Below are 17,130 nucleotides of genomic sequence, written 5' to 3' on the forward strand. Positions count from 1 at the left end.
GAACCCGGGAGGCAGAGGCTGCAATGAGCCAAGATCGTGCCATTGCACTCCAGACTGGGCAACAGTGCGAGACTCTGTCTCAAAAAAAAAAGAAAAACAACAAGGGAGGGAGATCAGCAACAGATTAAGAGAAACCTAGGTCTTAGCTTGGAAATGAATTCAAACAAATAAATTGTAAACTGACGCTTGAAGAAACTTGAAAAATTAAACAGTCTGGGTATTAGGTAATAAAGGAGTAATGGCTAATTCTATGATTTTGCTGAAAAGAAAATTCTTCCTAGAGAGAGAGAGAGAGAGAGAGGTAAAAGCACAGGTGGAATTTGCCTTAAAATATTCTAGGAAAGAAAAAAGAGGGAAATGTGGGTATGGCAGTAAAGATGAAAAGACCAGCAGAATGATGTCTATTGAAGCTGAGTGAGGGGTGGTAAGGGGGGTCATTTTACCCTTTACTTTTATGCATGTTTAAAAATTTCCCAGGCTTGCTGCAGTGTCTCATGCCTGTAATCCCAGCACTTTGGGAGGCCAAAGTGGGAGATCACCTGAGTTCGAGGCTATGGTGAGCTATGACTGTGCCACTGCACTCCAGCCTGGATGACAGAGTGAGACCATGTCTCTAAAAATATAGAAACTAAAAAAAAAAAAAAAAAAAATCCCTAATTAAAAAATGAAGAATGAATTAAATTATAATATTTAGTAAAAATTTTAAAATGGTAATGCACACTTCGCTGAGGTATTTTCAAACGAAGTAAACAGAATTACTTTTCTGAAGAACAATTTAACAATGTGTATCAACTGTCTTTTAAACTTTTACATCCAATTCAGCAAATATACTTTTAAGAATTCTAAGGAAATTTTCACAGATACGCACAAAGATACATCTAAAATGATCTCCCAGCATAACATAAACGTTTTGGTTTATGGTACCGTATATTTACATATAAAATTATTTATAGTCATTAACTATCAAATTGCAAAATAGCTAAATGACATGGAAAAACGTTTATGGTAAACTGTTAAGTGCAAAATGCAGGCTGCAACATAGAATACACATTTTGACTCAATTTACTTTTCTTAAAATTATTCATACACCTAAAAAAATCCTGAGAGAATATTCTCCACGATGTGAGTAGCTGTTATTTCTAGTTGATGGGATTCAGGTACTTTTAATTTTTTAAAAATAGTTTTTCTATTCATGAGAATGGTACATTTGTAGTAAAAAAAAAATTCTAGGGGGAGGTTCCAAGATGGCCGAATAGGAACAGCTCCAGTCTACAGCTCCCAGCGTGAGTGACGCAGAAGACGGGTGATTTCTGCATTTCTAACTGAGGTACGGGGTTCATCTCACTGGGGCTTGTCGGACAGTGGGTGCAAGACAGTGGGTGCAGCCCATGGACCATGAGCCGAAGCAGGGCGAGGCATCACCTCACTCGTGAAGCACAAGGGGTCGGGGAATTCCCTTTCCTAGCCAAGGGAAGCTGTGACAGATGGCACCTGGAAAAAGGGGTCACTCCCACCCTAATACTGTGCTTTTCCAATGGTCTTAGCAAATGGCACACCAGGAGATTATATCCCGTGCCTGGCTTGGAGGATCCTAGCCCATGGAGCCTCCCTCATTGCTAGCACAGCGGTCTGAGATCGAACTGCAAGGCAGCAGTGAGGCTGGGGGAGGGGCGCCCGCTATTGCTGAGGCTTGAGTAAGTAAACAAAGCAGCCTGGAAGCTTGAACTGGGTGGAGCCCACCACAGCTCAAGGAAGCCTACCTACCTCTGTAGAATCCACCTCTGGGAGCAGGGCATAGCTGAACAAAAGGCAGCAGAAACTTCTGCTGACTTAAACGTCCTGTCTGACAGCTTTGAAGAGAGTAGTGGTTCTCCCAGCATGGAGTTTGAGATCTGAGAACGGACAGACTGCCTCCTCAAGTGGGTCCCTGACCCCTGAGTAGCCTAACTGGGAGGCACCTCCCAGTAGGGGCCGACTGACACCTCATATGGCCGGGTGCCCCTCTGAGACGAAGCTTCCAGAGGAATGATCAGACAGCAACATTTGCTGTTCTGCAATATTTGCTGTTCTGCAGCCTCTGCTGGTGATACCCAGGCACACAGGGTCTGGAGTGGACCTCCAGCAAACTCCAACAGACCTGCAGCTGAGGGTCCTGACTGTTAGAAGGAAAACTAACAAACAGAAAGGATATCCACACCAAAAGCTCACCTGTACATCACCATCACCAAAGATCAAAGGGAGATAAAACCACAAAAACTGGGAGGAAACCAGAGCAGAAAAGCTGAAAATTCTGAAAATCAGAGTGCCTCTTCTCCTCCAAAGGAACGCAGCCCCTCGCCAGCAACAGAACAAAGCTGGACGGAGAATGACTTTGACGAGTTGAGAGAAGAAGGCTTCAGGTGATCAATAATAACAAACTTCTCTAAGCTAAAGGAGGATGTTTGAACCCATTGCAAAGAAGCTAAAAACCTTGAAAACAGATTAGACGAATGGCTAACTAGAATAACCACTGGAGAGAAGACCTTAAATGACATGATGGAGCTAAAAACCATGGCATGAGAACTCTGTGACACATGCACAAGCTTCAGTAGCCAATCTGATCAACTGGAAGACAGGGTATCGGTGATTGAAGATCGAATGAATGAAATGAAGCGAAAAGTTTAGAGAAAAGAGAGTAAAAAGACAAAGCCTCCAAGAAATATGAGACTATGTGAAAAGACCAAATCTACATCTGATTGGTGTACCTGAAAGTGATGGGGAGAATGGAACCAAGTTGGAAAACACTCTGCAGGATATTATCCAGGAGAACTTCCCAAACCTAGCAAGGCAGGCCAACGTTCAAATTCAGGAAATACAGAGAACACCACAAAGAAACTCCTCGACATGAGCAACTCCAAGACACATAATTGTCAGTTTCACCAAAGTTAAAATGAAGGAAAAAACGTTAAGGGTAGCCAGAGAGAAAGGTCGGGTTACCCACAAAGGGAAGCCCATCAGACTAACAGCGGATCTCTTAGCAGAAACTCTACAAGTCAGAAGACAGTGGGGACCAATATTCAACATTCTTAAAGAAAAGAATTTTCAACCCAGAACTTCATATCCAGCCAAACTAAGCTTCATAAGTGAAGGAGAAATAAAATCCTTTACAGATAAGCAAATGCTTAGAGATTTTGTCACCACCAGGCCTGCCTTACGAGAGCTCCTGAAGGAAGCACTAAATATGGAAAGGAACAATCAGTACCAGCGACTGCAAAAACATGCCAAATTGTAAAGACCATCGATGCTAGGAAGAAACTGCATCAACTAACGAGCAAAATAACCAGCTAACATCATAATGACAGGATCAAATTCACACATAACAATATTAACCTTAAATGTAAACGGGCTAAATGCTCCAATTAAAAGACACTGGCAAATTGGATAAAGAGTTAAGGCCCATCAGTGTGCTGTATTCAGGAGATGCAGCTCACATGCAGAGACACACATAGGCTCTAAATAAAGGGATGGAGGAAGATCTACCAAGCAAATGGAAAACAAACAAACAAAAAAAGCAGGGGTTGCAATACTAGTCTCTGATAAAACAGACTTTAAACCAACAAAGATCAGAAGAGACAGAGAAGGCCATTACATAATGGTAAAGGGATCAATTCAACAAGAAGAGCTAACTATCCTAAATATATATATACCCAATACAGGAGCACCAAGATTCATAAAGCAAGTCCTTAGAGACTTACAAAGAGACTTAGACCACCACACAATAATAATAGAGACTTTAACATCCCACTGTCAACATTAGACAGATCAATGACACAGAAAGTTAACAAGGATATCCAGGAATTAAACTCAGCTCTGCACCAAGTGGACCATATAGACATCTACAGAACTCTCCACCCCAAACCAACAGAATATACGTTCTTCTCAGCACCACACTGCACTTATTCCAAAATTGACCACATAGCTGGAAGTAAAGCACTCCTCAGCAAATGTAAAAGAACAGAAATTATAACAAACTGTCTCTCAGACCACAGTGCAATCAAACTAGAACTCAGGATTAAGAAACTCACTCAAAACCGCTTAACTACATGGAAATTGTAGTTTTCATCAGGAACAACCTGCTCCTGAATGACTACTGGGTACATAACGAAATGAAGGCAGAAATAAAGATATTCTTTGACACCAATGAGAACAAAGACACAACACAGAAGAATCTCTGGGACACATTTAAAGCAGTATGTAGAGGGAAATTTATAGCACTAAATGCCCACAAGAGAAAGCAGGAAAGATCTAAAACTGACACCCTAACATCACAATTAAAAGAACTAGAGAAGAAAGAGCAAACAAATTCAAAAGCTAGCAGAAGGCAAGAAATAACTAAGATCAGAGCAGAACTGAAGGAGATAGAGACACAAAAAACCCTTCAAAAAAATCAATGAATCCAAGTAAGAGCTGTTTTTTTGAAAAGATCAACAAAATTGATAGACCACTAGCAAGACTAATAAAGAAGAAAAGAGAGAAGAATCAAATAGATGCAATAAAAAAATGATAAAGGGGATATCACCACTGACATCACGGAAATACAAACTACCATCAGAGAATACTATAAACACCTCTATGCAAATAAACTAGAAAACCTAGAAGAAATGGATAAATTCCTGGACACATACACCCTCCCAAGACTAAACCAGGAAGAAGTTGAGTCCCTGAATAGACCAATAACAGGCTCTGAAATTGAGGCAATAATAGCCTACCAACCTAAAAAAGCCCAGGACCAGATGGATTCAAAGCCGAATTCTACCAGAGGTACAAAGAGGAGCTGGTACCATTCCTTCTGAAACCACTCCAATCAACAGAAAAAGAGGGAATCCTCCGTAACTCATTTTGAGGCCAGCATCATCCTGATACCAAAGCCTGGCAGAGACACAACAAAAAAAGAATTTTAGACCAATATCCGTAATGAACATCGATGCAAAAATCCTCAATAAAATACTGGCCAACCGAATCCAGGAGCACATCGAAAAGCTTATTCACCATGATCAAGTGGGCTTCATCCCTGGGATGCAAGGCTGGTTCAACATATGCAAATCAATCAACGTAATCCATCATATAAACAGAACCAAAGACAAAAACCACATGATAATCTCAATAGATGCAGAAAAGGCCTTTGACAAATTTCAACAACCTTCATGCTAAAAACTCTCAATAAATTAGGTACTGATGGAACGTATCTCAAAATAATAACAGTGATTTATGACAAACCCACAGCCAATATCATACTGAATGGGCAAAAACTGGAAGCATTCCCTTGAAAACTGGCACAAGACAGGGATGCCCTCTCTCACCACTCCTATTCAACATAGCACTGGAAGTTCTGGCCAGGGCAATCAGGCAGCAGAAAGAAATAAAGGGTATTCAATCAGGAAAAGAGGAAGTCAAATTGTCCCTGTTTGCAGATAACACGATTGTATATTTAGAAAACCCCATTGTCTCAGCCCAAAATTTCCTTAAACTGATAAGCAACTTCAGCAAAGTCTCAGGATAAAAAATCAATGTGCAAAAATCACAAGCATTTCTATACACCAATAACAGACAAACAGAGAGTCAAATCATGAGTGCACTCCCATTCACAATTGCTTCAAAGAGAATAAAACACCTAGGAATCCAACTTACAAAGGATGTGAAGGACCTCTTCAAGGAAAACTACAAACCCTCAATGAAATAAAAGAGGACACAAACAAATGGAAGAACATTCTATGCTCATGGACAGGAAGAGTCAATATTGTGAAAATGGCCATACTGCCCAAGGTAATTTATAGATTCAATGCCATCCCCATTAAGCTACCAATGACTTTCTTCACAGAATTGGAAAAAACTACTTTAAAGTTCATATGGAACCAAAAAAGAGCCCGCATCGCCAAGACAATCCTAAGCCAAAAGAACAAAGCGGGGAGCATCACACTACCTGACTTCAAACTACAAAACAAGGCTATAGTAACCAAAACAGCATGGTACTGCTATCAAAACAGAGATATAGACCAATGGAACATAACAGAGTCCTCAGAAATAATATCACACATCTACAACCATCTGATCTTTGACAAACCTGACAAAAACAAGAAATGGGAAAGGATTCCCTATTTAATAAATGGTGCTGGGAAAATGGCTAGGCATATGTAGAAAGCCGAAACTGGATCCCTTCCTTACACCTTATACAAAAATTAATTCAAGACGGATTAAAGACTTAAATGTTAGACCTAAAACCATAAAAACCCTAGAAGAAAACCTAGGCAATACCACTCAGGACATAGGCATGGGCAAGGACTTCATGTCTAAAACACCAAAAGCAATGGCAACAAAAGCCACAATTGACTAATGGGATCTAATTAAACTCAAGAGCTTCTGCATAGCAAAAGAAACTACCATTGGAGTGAACAGGCAACCTACAGAATGGGAGAAAATTTTTGCAATCTACCTATCTGGCAAAGGGCTAATATCCAGAATCTACAAAGAACTTAAACAAATTTACAAGAAAAAAATCAAACAACCGCAACAAAAAGTGGGCGAAGGATATGAACAGACACTTCTCAAAAGAAGACATTTATGCAGCCAACAGACCCATGAAAAAAATGCTCATCATCACCGGCCATCAGAGAAATGCAAATCAAAACCACAATGAGATACCACCTCACACCAGTTAGAATGGCAATCATTAAAAAGTCAGGAAACAACAGGTGCTGGAGAGGATGTGGAGAAACAGGAATGCTTTTACACTGTTGGTGGGACTGTAAACTAGTTCAACCATTGTGGAAAACAGTGTGGCAATTCCTCAACGATCTAGAATTAGAAATACCATTTGACTCAGCCATCCCATTCCTGGGTATACAACCAAAGGATTATAAATCATGCTGCTATAAAGACACATGCACACGTATGTTTATTGTGGCACTATTCACAATAGCAAAGACTTGGAACCAATCCAAATGTCCATTAAAGAGAAACTGGACTAAGAAAATGTGGCACATATACACCACGGAATACTATGCAGCCACAAAAAAGGATGAGTTCGTGTCCTTTGTAGGGACATGGATTAAACTGGAAACCACCATTCTGAGCAAACTGTTACAAGGACAGAAAACCAAACACCGCATGTTCTCACTCATAGGTGGGAACTGAACAATGAGAACACTTGGACACAGGATGGAGATCACATGTTGGGGCCTGTCGTGGGGTGGGGGGAGGGGAGATGGATAGTATTAGGAGATATATTTAAGGTAAATGACGAGTTAATGGGTGCAGCACACCAACATGGCACATGTATACATATATAACAAACCTGCACGTTGTACACATGTACCCTAGACCTTAAAGTACAATTAAAAAAAAAAAAAAAGAATCAGGCCAAGTGGGCTATGTCCCAGCTCTGCCACTTATGAACTGTGGGACTCAGACATGGAATTTCCCTCTCTGTCCCTTAGTTTTCTCGTCTATAAAATGGCAACTATAATGCCTACTTTATAAGGCTACTGGGAGAATTAAGAGTTCATCTGACAGTGTCTGGCACATAGGCACTTGACAAATATTTATTATTACAGGTCTTTGAAATTATACCTTTCCCTTCAATTTGATAACTTAGTGGCAGGTTACTCTTTTATAATCTTGACACAGTCCCACTGTGCAAAGCTCTCCAATCCTAGCTTCACTATTTGTCTTGTGAAATGACTATGATGAAACAAATTGTAATTACATAGAAAGATCACTTAGAAAGTTAGAGTAGCTGCTGTTGCTTGTTTCTATGCCGTTTCACTTGCATATTAACTGACACTGCCTCCTTAAATGACCAGGTCAAATGCCTAGGACTGTGTTAACTATTTTCCAACAGCTAACATAAGCAAGAAACAGAGGAGCAGGGTGACTGCTTAAGCTAAAGGAAGTTATTTCTTCACCAACTTTTGCCATTTTTAAAATGTTGTGATCAATTCTCAATTCAGTGGGAAAATGTGAATAGTTCCCACGTATCTCTCTCTCTCTCTCTCTCACACACACACACACACACACACACACACACAAGCATGTCCTTGGCCAAGAACAGACAATTTATATTATTCATTCTTTATAGTGAGAGTTTATAAAATTTCATCTGTTTATGAGAATTGTTACAAAATCCAGGGAATTAACAGGAAAACTGGACAACACTTCATTGAGTATTGGTAAGTGCCAGTTAAAGTGTACTTCTGGGTAAAATGAGTAATAAAAGTTGCCAAATCTAAAACAAACAAACAAACAAACAAACAAACTCCTATTTTTTTAAGAAGTTCAAATTTGGATTTGTTCCTGAGAGTGGTTAGTAATGGAATAATAAACAGATAAGGCAGTGATCGTTGAAATAATAAATGACAGAAGGGTAGCAAGACATGGTGGAATGGATACATTAATAATTTTTAAAAGGATTAATATTTAGAAGACTATTGTGGAAAAGATCAAGTTTTAAATTGAAAAGTAGAGGTTTCAAGATGGTGAAAGTTAGAAAAGGACCGAAGTACACATAAGCTTCAACTGAGGGATAAACACCTAAATCAAATTACCTAGGATGATCCACAACGTTATTGTAATAATAATCCTACCACAATCCTGAAAACAACCATAGTGGCATGTTCGACAATTCTTCCTGAGTTTCTGTTTTGTATGCTACCCTGACAGATTATTTTTCAGAATTTCTCAGTGAGAAATGTATTTACGTACTGGAGTCCAAAAAGAAACATTAGGATATTAATAAAAAAAAAATTGCAATCTCATCTATTGAATTCAGCTTATGTAACTTGGGACAAATCAGTTAAATGAATAATTTGGTATATTAAAATCTAGAAATTCTCACCAAACTACACTCCATATATTATTTGTGGGTAATAATCACTGAAGCCAGTTTCCTTCAGCCTCTTTATTCATTAGCTTAAAATTTTCAGTTGTCTCCTAAATAAATCAAAAAGCAAGGAAAGTGTCCAGACTACCTGGTTTCCGTACTTTCTTTGGCTCTTCATAGTCCTTGTTTTCTGGATTTGGAGACTCTAGAAAGCTGAGATCTTCTGTGACACTTTCCCCCTCTTGGCTCTTGAGGCTGTCTTCCTCTTCTTGAATAGAGGATTCTAATTCGGATTCTTCTGAATCAAGAAATATTTGACCAGCAACTACTCTGCCTGCAGTAGTATGGTCCTTTACTGACTCATCTGATGTCAAAGTAGTCTGAGAATACAAAGTATTTTTAGTTATCAACAATGCCAAGACTTCCCCCAACCCTATTTGACCGTTATTTTCACTTATCCAGATATCACATCTCCTTCAGTCCCTGAAGTGCCACACTCACTCATCTCTACAGGCTTCGGCATGTGTCCATCACGTGCCTTCCTTCATCACCTAACTTGTAGTCTTTCTGAATTTCAACTTAGATGTTATTTCCCCCGGAAGCCTTCCTTAATTCCCAAAGTCTGGGTTAGGTTTTCCTCCACATGCCCCCAGCATACTTTATACTTCTACTTCCTGCTTTTATCTACATTCCCTCAAATCTAAAGATCAGAGCTCATAACTGATTGCAGGGTTGGGCTTGGTTAGTACTTGGATGGGAGAGCTCAATCAACCAATAAGTGCATTAGCTCACTGGATTTATTTTTGAAAACTGGAAAGTGGAAACAAATGACACCGGTTAAATTTTCAAACTTAGACACACACACTCATAGACACACACACACACACACACACACACAGAGCACATTCAAGTTGAAATGAAATACTTACTATCCCCTCTTGTAGGTATTTTCTCCCTCCAGAAAAACTAGACCTAATACTAATACCATCTGTCTTTTTCTGTCCTTTTAAATTCAATTGTTACTCAAAAGTTGCAGATTTCATATCCTTTCTAAGACACATAATTCATGCTTTTAAATCAGGCAGCAAATACTGGTCAATACACATTTTAGTACATACCTTGGAATCTAAGGATTCATCCTGGCTGCCTTCTTCATCTGCAAAGAAATTTTAAGACAATTTAGTAATCTTTCTTTTTGAGAAATTATAGTTATTATTAAAAGAAAACATTTGAAAAGTATAGCATATAATGATCAAACATTGGATAAACCTAGAATTATTTTAAAATTAGTTATATTCAGCAACTGTTCAGAAAAGATCAAATGAAAGTGAAAAAAAAAAAATGGGTTGGGGGTTTAGTTTCTCTCTTTCTCCAGGGAAGACATTAGCTTCATCCGTTACAAAGGTAGGAAGACCAACAGCCTCCACCAACAAAAACAGGTATTTCTTCACATGCCATCCAATTCTTGTGGGTCTATTTAGCCTATTTCTGAGAATGAGTTACTAAGTTCATAAAAATAAATCTCTAATTTCATACTCTGGGTTTCCACCTATTCTGTTTCTCTGCTCAGGATCTTGAGTCAGAGTAGCCCATTTTAGTGCTAATTAGTATTTTTATTGTTTACTACTAGAGTAAGGATGGAAACTAAGAATTATTATTTGATAGCAGAGTGGCAAAACAAATATATTTAGGATTTGTGTTCTACTCTACTCAGAGATAACCAGATGCAGGTAAAAAGCAGCGTGGTCCTGTCATATATTCACTCAATTGAGAGCTATGTATTAAGAAATCAATAACTTGTATTAAACAATTAAAAACAGTCACCGGTCACAACTTGCTTACACATTCACACAGCTTGCTTTGGTGTTGTCTGATTATATTAATGTTCCTTCTGTTATGCCTTACATGTTTTCTGACTATTACTTTTCTGGCTGCTTGTTACTCTTCTTCCTGCTCTTACATAAACACATGCAACAACTTAATGTTTAGATGCAAATGCTTGATTTTTGTATTACGTGCCAGTTTAAAACAGCAAATCTGTCAGATCATCTTTAAGTTTCCCTCTTGCTCTTAAAATTACCTGATTTTATTCAGGAGTGAGTTTCAGTTTTACCCACTCTATAAGCTGTATGAGAAATTAACCAGTAGACAAAATCTTGTAAGACCATGTGATTTTTACTAGAAAATTTGCTATTAGAGTTTCATTTATACTTTACTTCATATGGCTTTATCTTAAATATTATTTGTAATTTGTAACTCTAAAATACAACAAAAAACATGTGTAAGAGTTTGTCAAAGTACTAAGACTAAGAAGTATAATAAACTCAATTATGCACAAAATACAAGACACTATCTCACAATATTTCTTTTGAGTATTTGAGAAAACTAGCCCACTAGTGAGGTTTTGCCATATATGAAAGTGCTGTGAAGTTGACGAAAATTTAAATTACAGCTACTATTCATATTCACCTACGTTTAGATTACCTTCAAAGTATGTTTTACTTCTGGCAGATGAACAGAAGGTTATGCCACATATTAGTCTCATAGTGCCCATAACATTAGGAAATGATGTCAGTTAATTAGCAATTGTCCTTCATGCTAACTTCTTCACAAGCATTACCCAAAGTCCCATTTCTAACATGTAGTTCAAATTCCATTCTCAGCAAATCTTTAAAGAAAAAAAACCATCTCTATAATATAACAAAGTTGTACTGTAAGTACATGTAATTAATCACAAACTTCAACTAGTTAATATATCAAGAACAGACATTAAATGTTTAAACGTATATTAAATATCCCCAAATGCTGAATGAAACTTTAGCTGGAACTCTACATCACTCTCACTAAATTGCTACATTTAGTACCTCACCACAACAGGCTACATAGGCAGCTAACAGATGAATCATACAGACACACCGGTAAATACACTTCAAGACGTGTACATTTCACACAGCACAAGCTGTCAGGCATTAGAGTAGCAAAATGTGTTTTCCAACTCCAAGAAACATGATTTGTGACATCAGGGTTATTTCATGTGAATTGAATCATGCTTCTCTTTCCCTCTCTCTTCGCAATCTGGACTATATACTAATATTACCGGTAAATAAGATAATTCTCAGTTACTAAACTGGGAAAGCCTACTCCAGATGGTAGTCTCAAAGCATAAGCTATTTTCTTTTTCAAACTGATACAAACATTCACACAACACTTTTTAAAGAGTTGTTTATAACCTAGGAACTTCTGATATGTAGTATTCAGGTAAGGATTAAAGAGACTGAAGTTATGCATAAATAAAAAGCAAATAGTAATATTTTCATCAGAACACAGATATCAAGCAACAAGAAAAAATGCAAAAGGATTAAGTTATGCATTTCTCGCTCATCCAAATGGTTCATACTACTTTATTTAACTGTACACCTTCCTTTGAAAAAGACCAGTTTTTATTTTTATTGTATTAGCTAACAAAACTGCAAAGTACCAGAGATATGCTTTCAGGGAAAAGTAACCACTACAAAATCATTTTTCCACTCATCATGTAAATTCAACAGACTGATAACCTTTAAACACAGAAAGTCTAAAGAGTTTGGTGAAAACAGACCAGATCCCTGTTCTCTGTGTTAGCTCCGAATCGGTACAGATCCTAAGACATTCTCGATTCTAAATTTCTTCAATTCTGAGGCCTGGAGAGCTAGTTCTGGAACCTGGCTTCATCAAATGTTAATTCTAACACACATGGTTCAGTAACAAAAGCTTGCTCAGCCTCTGTTTCTCAACCCGTCATAAGGGGTAACACCTCTGTCCCGCTGACTCACAATGTTTTAAGGAACAACTAAACCAGTGAAATTAAACATCCTCTGCTATCTGAAAACTACTCTCTGAATTTATAATTATTACCTGAAATACCTGGCAGTGGACCTAACTAAAATGACTAAAAAGAAAATAAAGGTTAAGCCATCTTCCTGCCAAAAATAAGAAACATGCATTTGTGAGAAAAACTATAACGTTTTCACTATTATCCTGAGAAAATGAAGAAATATCCTTTTAGTGTCCTCCTTTAAATTTATTAACAGAAAAGAGAAAATGTTTCTAATATTAGCCATGTGTTAATGACGAGGATATCTTCTGAAAAGTGTATCACTGGGTGATTTCCTTTTTGTATACTTAAATAAACCTAAATGGGATAGCCTTCTACATACCTGGGCTATATAGTGTAGCCTATTGTTCCTAAGCTACAAATCTGTACAGCATGTGACTATACAGACTACTGTAGGCAACTGTAACATAAAAGTATTTGTGCACATAAACATAGCTAAACATAGAAAAGCTACAGTAAAAATATGGTGTAAAAGATTAAAAAAACGTGTACCTGTCTAGGGCACTTACCATAAATGGAAGTTGCAGGATTAAGAGCTGCTGTGGGTGAGTGAGTGGTGAGTGAATGTGAAGCCTAGGATGTTACTATACACTACTGTAAACACTGTACACTTAAACTACACTAAATTTTTTTTTTTTTAAAGTGTGCTACCATGTTACAATGGCTACAAATCACTAGGTGACAGGAATTTTTCAGCTCCATTATATTCTTACAGGGCCACTATCTTACATGGGGTTCACTGCTGACCAAAAGGTCATTATGTAGCATATGGCTATATCATATTTTTACATGACTCTAAAACACGATATTAGATAACAGCTACCAACAGCAATAGAATCAAGATTATCTTTGTTGGCTGACCATACTCGACCTGGATAAATGCGACCTGCCCTGGGCAACCACTAACATTCAAACACAAAATTATCACCAAAAACTTGATTTTCATACTGGAGTAAAACTTTAAACTTTGAGGCCAAAATCCTGTGAATGAAAATGACAATTGAAAATCCACTGCCTAATTTATACAACTTTATTTTACACAGTTTTTTGTTTTTGTTTTTTTTGACACAGGGTCTCACTCTATTGTCCAGGCTGGAGTGCAGTGGCATAATCACAGCTCAGTGCAGCCTCAACCTCCTGGGGCTCACTCCATCCTCCCACCTCAGCCTCCCGAGTAGTTGGAACTACACGTGTGCACCACCACACCTGGAGTTAGGTAGAGATGGGGTTTCGCCATGTTGCCCAGGTTGGTCTTGAACTCCTGGGCTCAAGTGATCCTCCCACTTCAGCCACCCAAAGTGCTGGGATTACAGGCATGAGCCTGGCCCGCACAGGTGTTTTATGATAAATGAACTTCATGTGAGCACAGTACTGCCTTTATTACCTTTTAGCACCCACATCTACATTGTTTTAGTTCCAGCTAAGGCTTTTGCCTTTACCATGGAAATGTTTTGGTACAGCTTTAACTACGATGGAAATCAGAGCAGACATTTCTTGAATACAGTCCTCTACCTACATCAATACAACCCAAAGACTTAATCTATCAGTGTTGAGTCTTTTATTATAACATCCTGAAAGCCCCAACTGTTGATCTTCAAATATCTTTTCCACTAGCATGGAGCTCTAAGTATATGAAATGTAGTCAAAGACAGACAGAAAAATTTCTATGCTTTAATTTTCTTTAAACTCTGCCAATTAAATTCAGAGGGATACACATCGTGTTCTTTCATTACTGTAGTTCTCTTTAGTGTGAAGAATCCCTCATGGAGACTGTTAATCTATGTACACCTGAGCTGTTCCAGACCTAAAACCACATGTTTAACAACCCCATAAGAGGAATTCTGATACAGAAGGTCCATGGTCCAGCAGGTACTCTACTCATTAAGCTCAACAACTTCATTTCACGCTTTTTGATCAAATATTAAATAACTGCTAAAAGTGCTTCCAGAGTTATGTAGAGTCTAAAGATCTGGTCATTAAACTCAAACCACCACTACTACTGGAAGGAGGGGAGTGGACCTCAAAGAATGACGTTGGCAGTAAAGTAATTAGCACAGGGTTGGTTCTTTTGAAATGGTATCTCAAATCACATCATGGATAGAATTTAGGTTTAGGCCTCTTATTTTAGAAGCAGAATGACGTTATGGCATTGATTTACAACTAGGACAGGTAATTTGGGGATTCAAATAACCATCTGGGAAATTTTCTGTTAAAAAAAAAGCTGACATTTATTTTAAAAAAAAGTTGACATTTATACTCTGTGTTGTCTCCCCAAAACGTAAAGCCACAGAACAGCTGTCTTGTTAACTGAAACAGATTAAAATTCCAAAGTTTACTGTACTAATTTTTCTTTATCAACACTTAGAAACACGAAGTTTTTCACGAACACTCTCAAAATGGAAATGTTCAAATGTAGGCAGATTAAAACATTTAAAAAAGGCGGGGTGGGACTAGAACCAGAATAAAAATTAGCTAACTGGAAAATCAATTCAAAAGCACACAAATTTCTGTATGTATATAAAACGCAACTTGTAAGAACCAAGATTTTCCCAAACATCATAAACAAACATGGGGCAACTCAGAAACACTGCGACAGGTCACCGCTTTCTCAGGAAGGTTTCAAAAAAGTAGAAAGTGGCTACGAGGAGATCAAAAGTCTTTGTTTTTAAACAAACGGACCAGGGACCATCTCAGGTGTTAGGCAAACTCACCAAACTACTGTCAACATCCTGGTCTGGATGGATCCTCCTCTGCCCTAAAGAGACAGCTCCAGGTTTGTCAATTATTTAACTTTCAATTCCCAAGCCCAGAGTTCCAGACCAGACCCTTCCTCTACCCCAGGGTCGAGGAAGCACCACTCCGGCTCCTGGGTCGGGATTCATTCTTTTGGAGTCAATTCCGCGTTCGTGAGAAAGAGTCGCGTAAAGTTTGTTACGTGGGAGAGAGGTGTGGGCAGAGTGGCCGCCCCTTCTTTTTCCACCCCACTCCACCTCCCTAAATAGCCCCTTTGGCGCAGGCCAAGCAAAGCCAAAGAGCGAGTGACAGGCCGGTGCGAGGTGTGCCCAGGGAGAACGGGGTCCCGAGTCTGGGTCCCCATGGCTCCGGCCGGCAGTAGAGGCTGGGGGGCGGAGGCTCTGGGCCTTCAGCCCGAGGGGGCGGATACTGACCCGAGGACGCCGAGGCCGAGCTCAGCAGCACCGCACAGAGCAGCAGCGTCAGCCCTATCCGGACCCGCATCCTGCTCTCGGGGCCGGTGCCAACCCCTAGAGCTGTCGCCTTCGCCTCTGCCACCACGGAGTCACCGCCGCCGCTTCGCCGCTGCTCTTCCTGCTCTAGTCTCCTTCCTCCGCCCCTTCCCAGGCCTCCCTGACCCAGGGCGCAGCCAATCCCCGCCCGCCGTCGCGGGCGTCTGGTCCAATCACCATGGTCTCCCCGCCCGCCCCCATTGCTCCGCCCCAGGGTCATTCATTGGCCAATCATTGTACCAGGCTCCCACACCAGCTTTCCCGGTTGGACCACGACTCACGGACATGGCCCCTGCTAATTGGTAGCACCGTTTCAACCGGAATCAGGGCGTGAATCAAAGACTGAGAGAAAAGAGGCTCATCCAAGACTACAATTCCTAGAAGGCACTTCATGTGATTAACTCGGGGGGTGCTCTTGGGAAACGTAGTCCATCGTGGGGCAAGATTTACAAGTGCGGGTGACTGTTAAAGTTAGAATGTAACTAACACCTGGACTAAATTTTAACTCAAGGCTATAGATTCACAAGCCTTTTTAAATTGACCCAAAATAAATATTAAGGAATAATTTTAAGAACTTGTAATGTGTTTAGCATTTTTTCCTGTTTTATTAAAAAAATTTAAGTTGGGCATAGTGATATGAGCACTGAGAAAAATGCCACAGCTAGTTGAATTTGAGGTGTTTTTTAAAACTTAGATAAAACAGTACCGTGAAGTACGGAAACCAGGGTACAACTCACTACCTGTCCTCCTTTCTCCGACAAAACAAAAGGAAATAAATCCACTCAGTACAGATTATCTCAATACAGTATTTATTTTCACTGGGTTCACCAGACAATAATCATCTAGAAAATGTGCCAACAGCCTTTGAAAAAGTATTTTAAACACTTGTCCTCATCATTATCTTCTTGTGAGTTGCATTGTTCTCTTCTTTCCTAACTAAAGTCAGGAGACCAGGTTCATGTGTGTGGAGGTAGAGGTGACTGTGATTGCATCGCAGGCACAGAAATACTCTATGTAATAAGCACCAATTCCAGGCATGTTCCAACTGGGTAGCAGAGCAGTGGCTTGGTGTTCCTGGCCCTTCTTTCATCAAACCTTGTCGTTCTGCTTTTCCTATCATCCACCCACAGTCAGCTCTAAGGCCTAGAACCTCGTCC

At 39.3% G+C, this 17,130-nt stretch overlaps 1 protein-coding gene across 2 annotated transcripts in view; it reads right to left on the bottom strand.

The window, feature by feature from the left end:
• SEL1L (SEL1L adaptor subunit of SYVN1 ubiquitin ligase) overlaps positions 1–16,075 on the bottom strand; it is a 69,843-nt gene extending 53,768 nt beyond the window's left edge. The window contains exons 1-3 of one of the 2 annotated variants that reach the window (XM_073011232.1): positions 15,896–16,075; positions 9,973–10,010; positions 9,003–9,234 (exon numbers count right to left, since the gene is read on the bottom strand). In XM_073011232.1, the coding sequence (XP_072867333.1) occupies positions 9,003–9,234; positions 9,973–10,010; positions 15,896–15,965 (340 nt within the window). In that variant the 5' untranslated portion in view covers positions 15,966–16,075. The remainder of the gene's footprint in view (positions 1–9,002; positions 9,235–9,972; positions 10,011–15,895) is intronic. The other variant, XM_007987496.3, reaches the window with a different exon arrangement.
• Positions 16,076–17,130: the final 1,055 nt, after the last annotated feature.

Source organism: Chlorocebus sabaeus, chromosome 24, assembly GCF_047675955.1.
Source record: "Chlorocebus sabaeus isolate Y175 chromosome 24, mChlSab1.0.hap1, whole genome shotgun sequence".
In the NCBI taxonomy this organism is placed as follows: domain Eukaryota; kingdom Metazoa; phylum Chordata; class Mammalia; order Primates; family Cercopithecidae; genus Chlorocebus; species Chlorocebus sabaeus.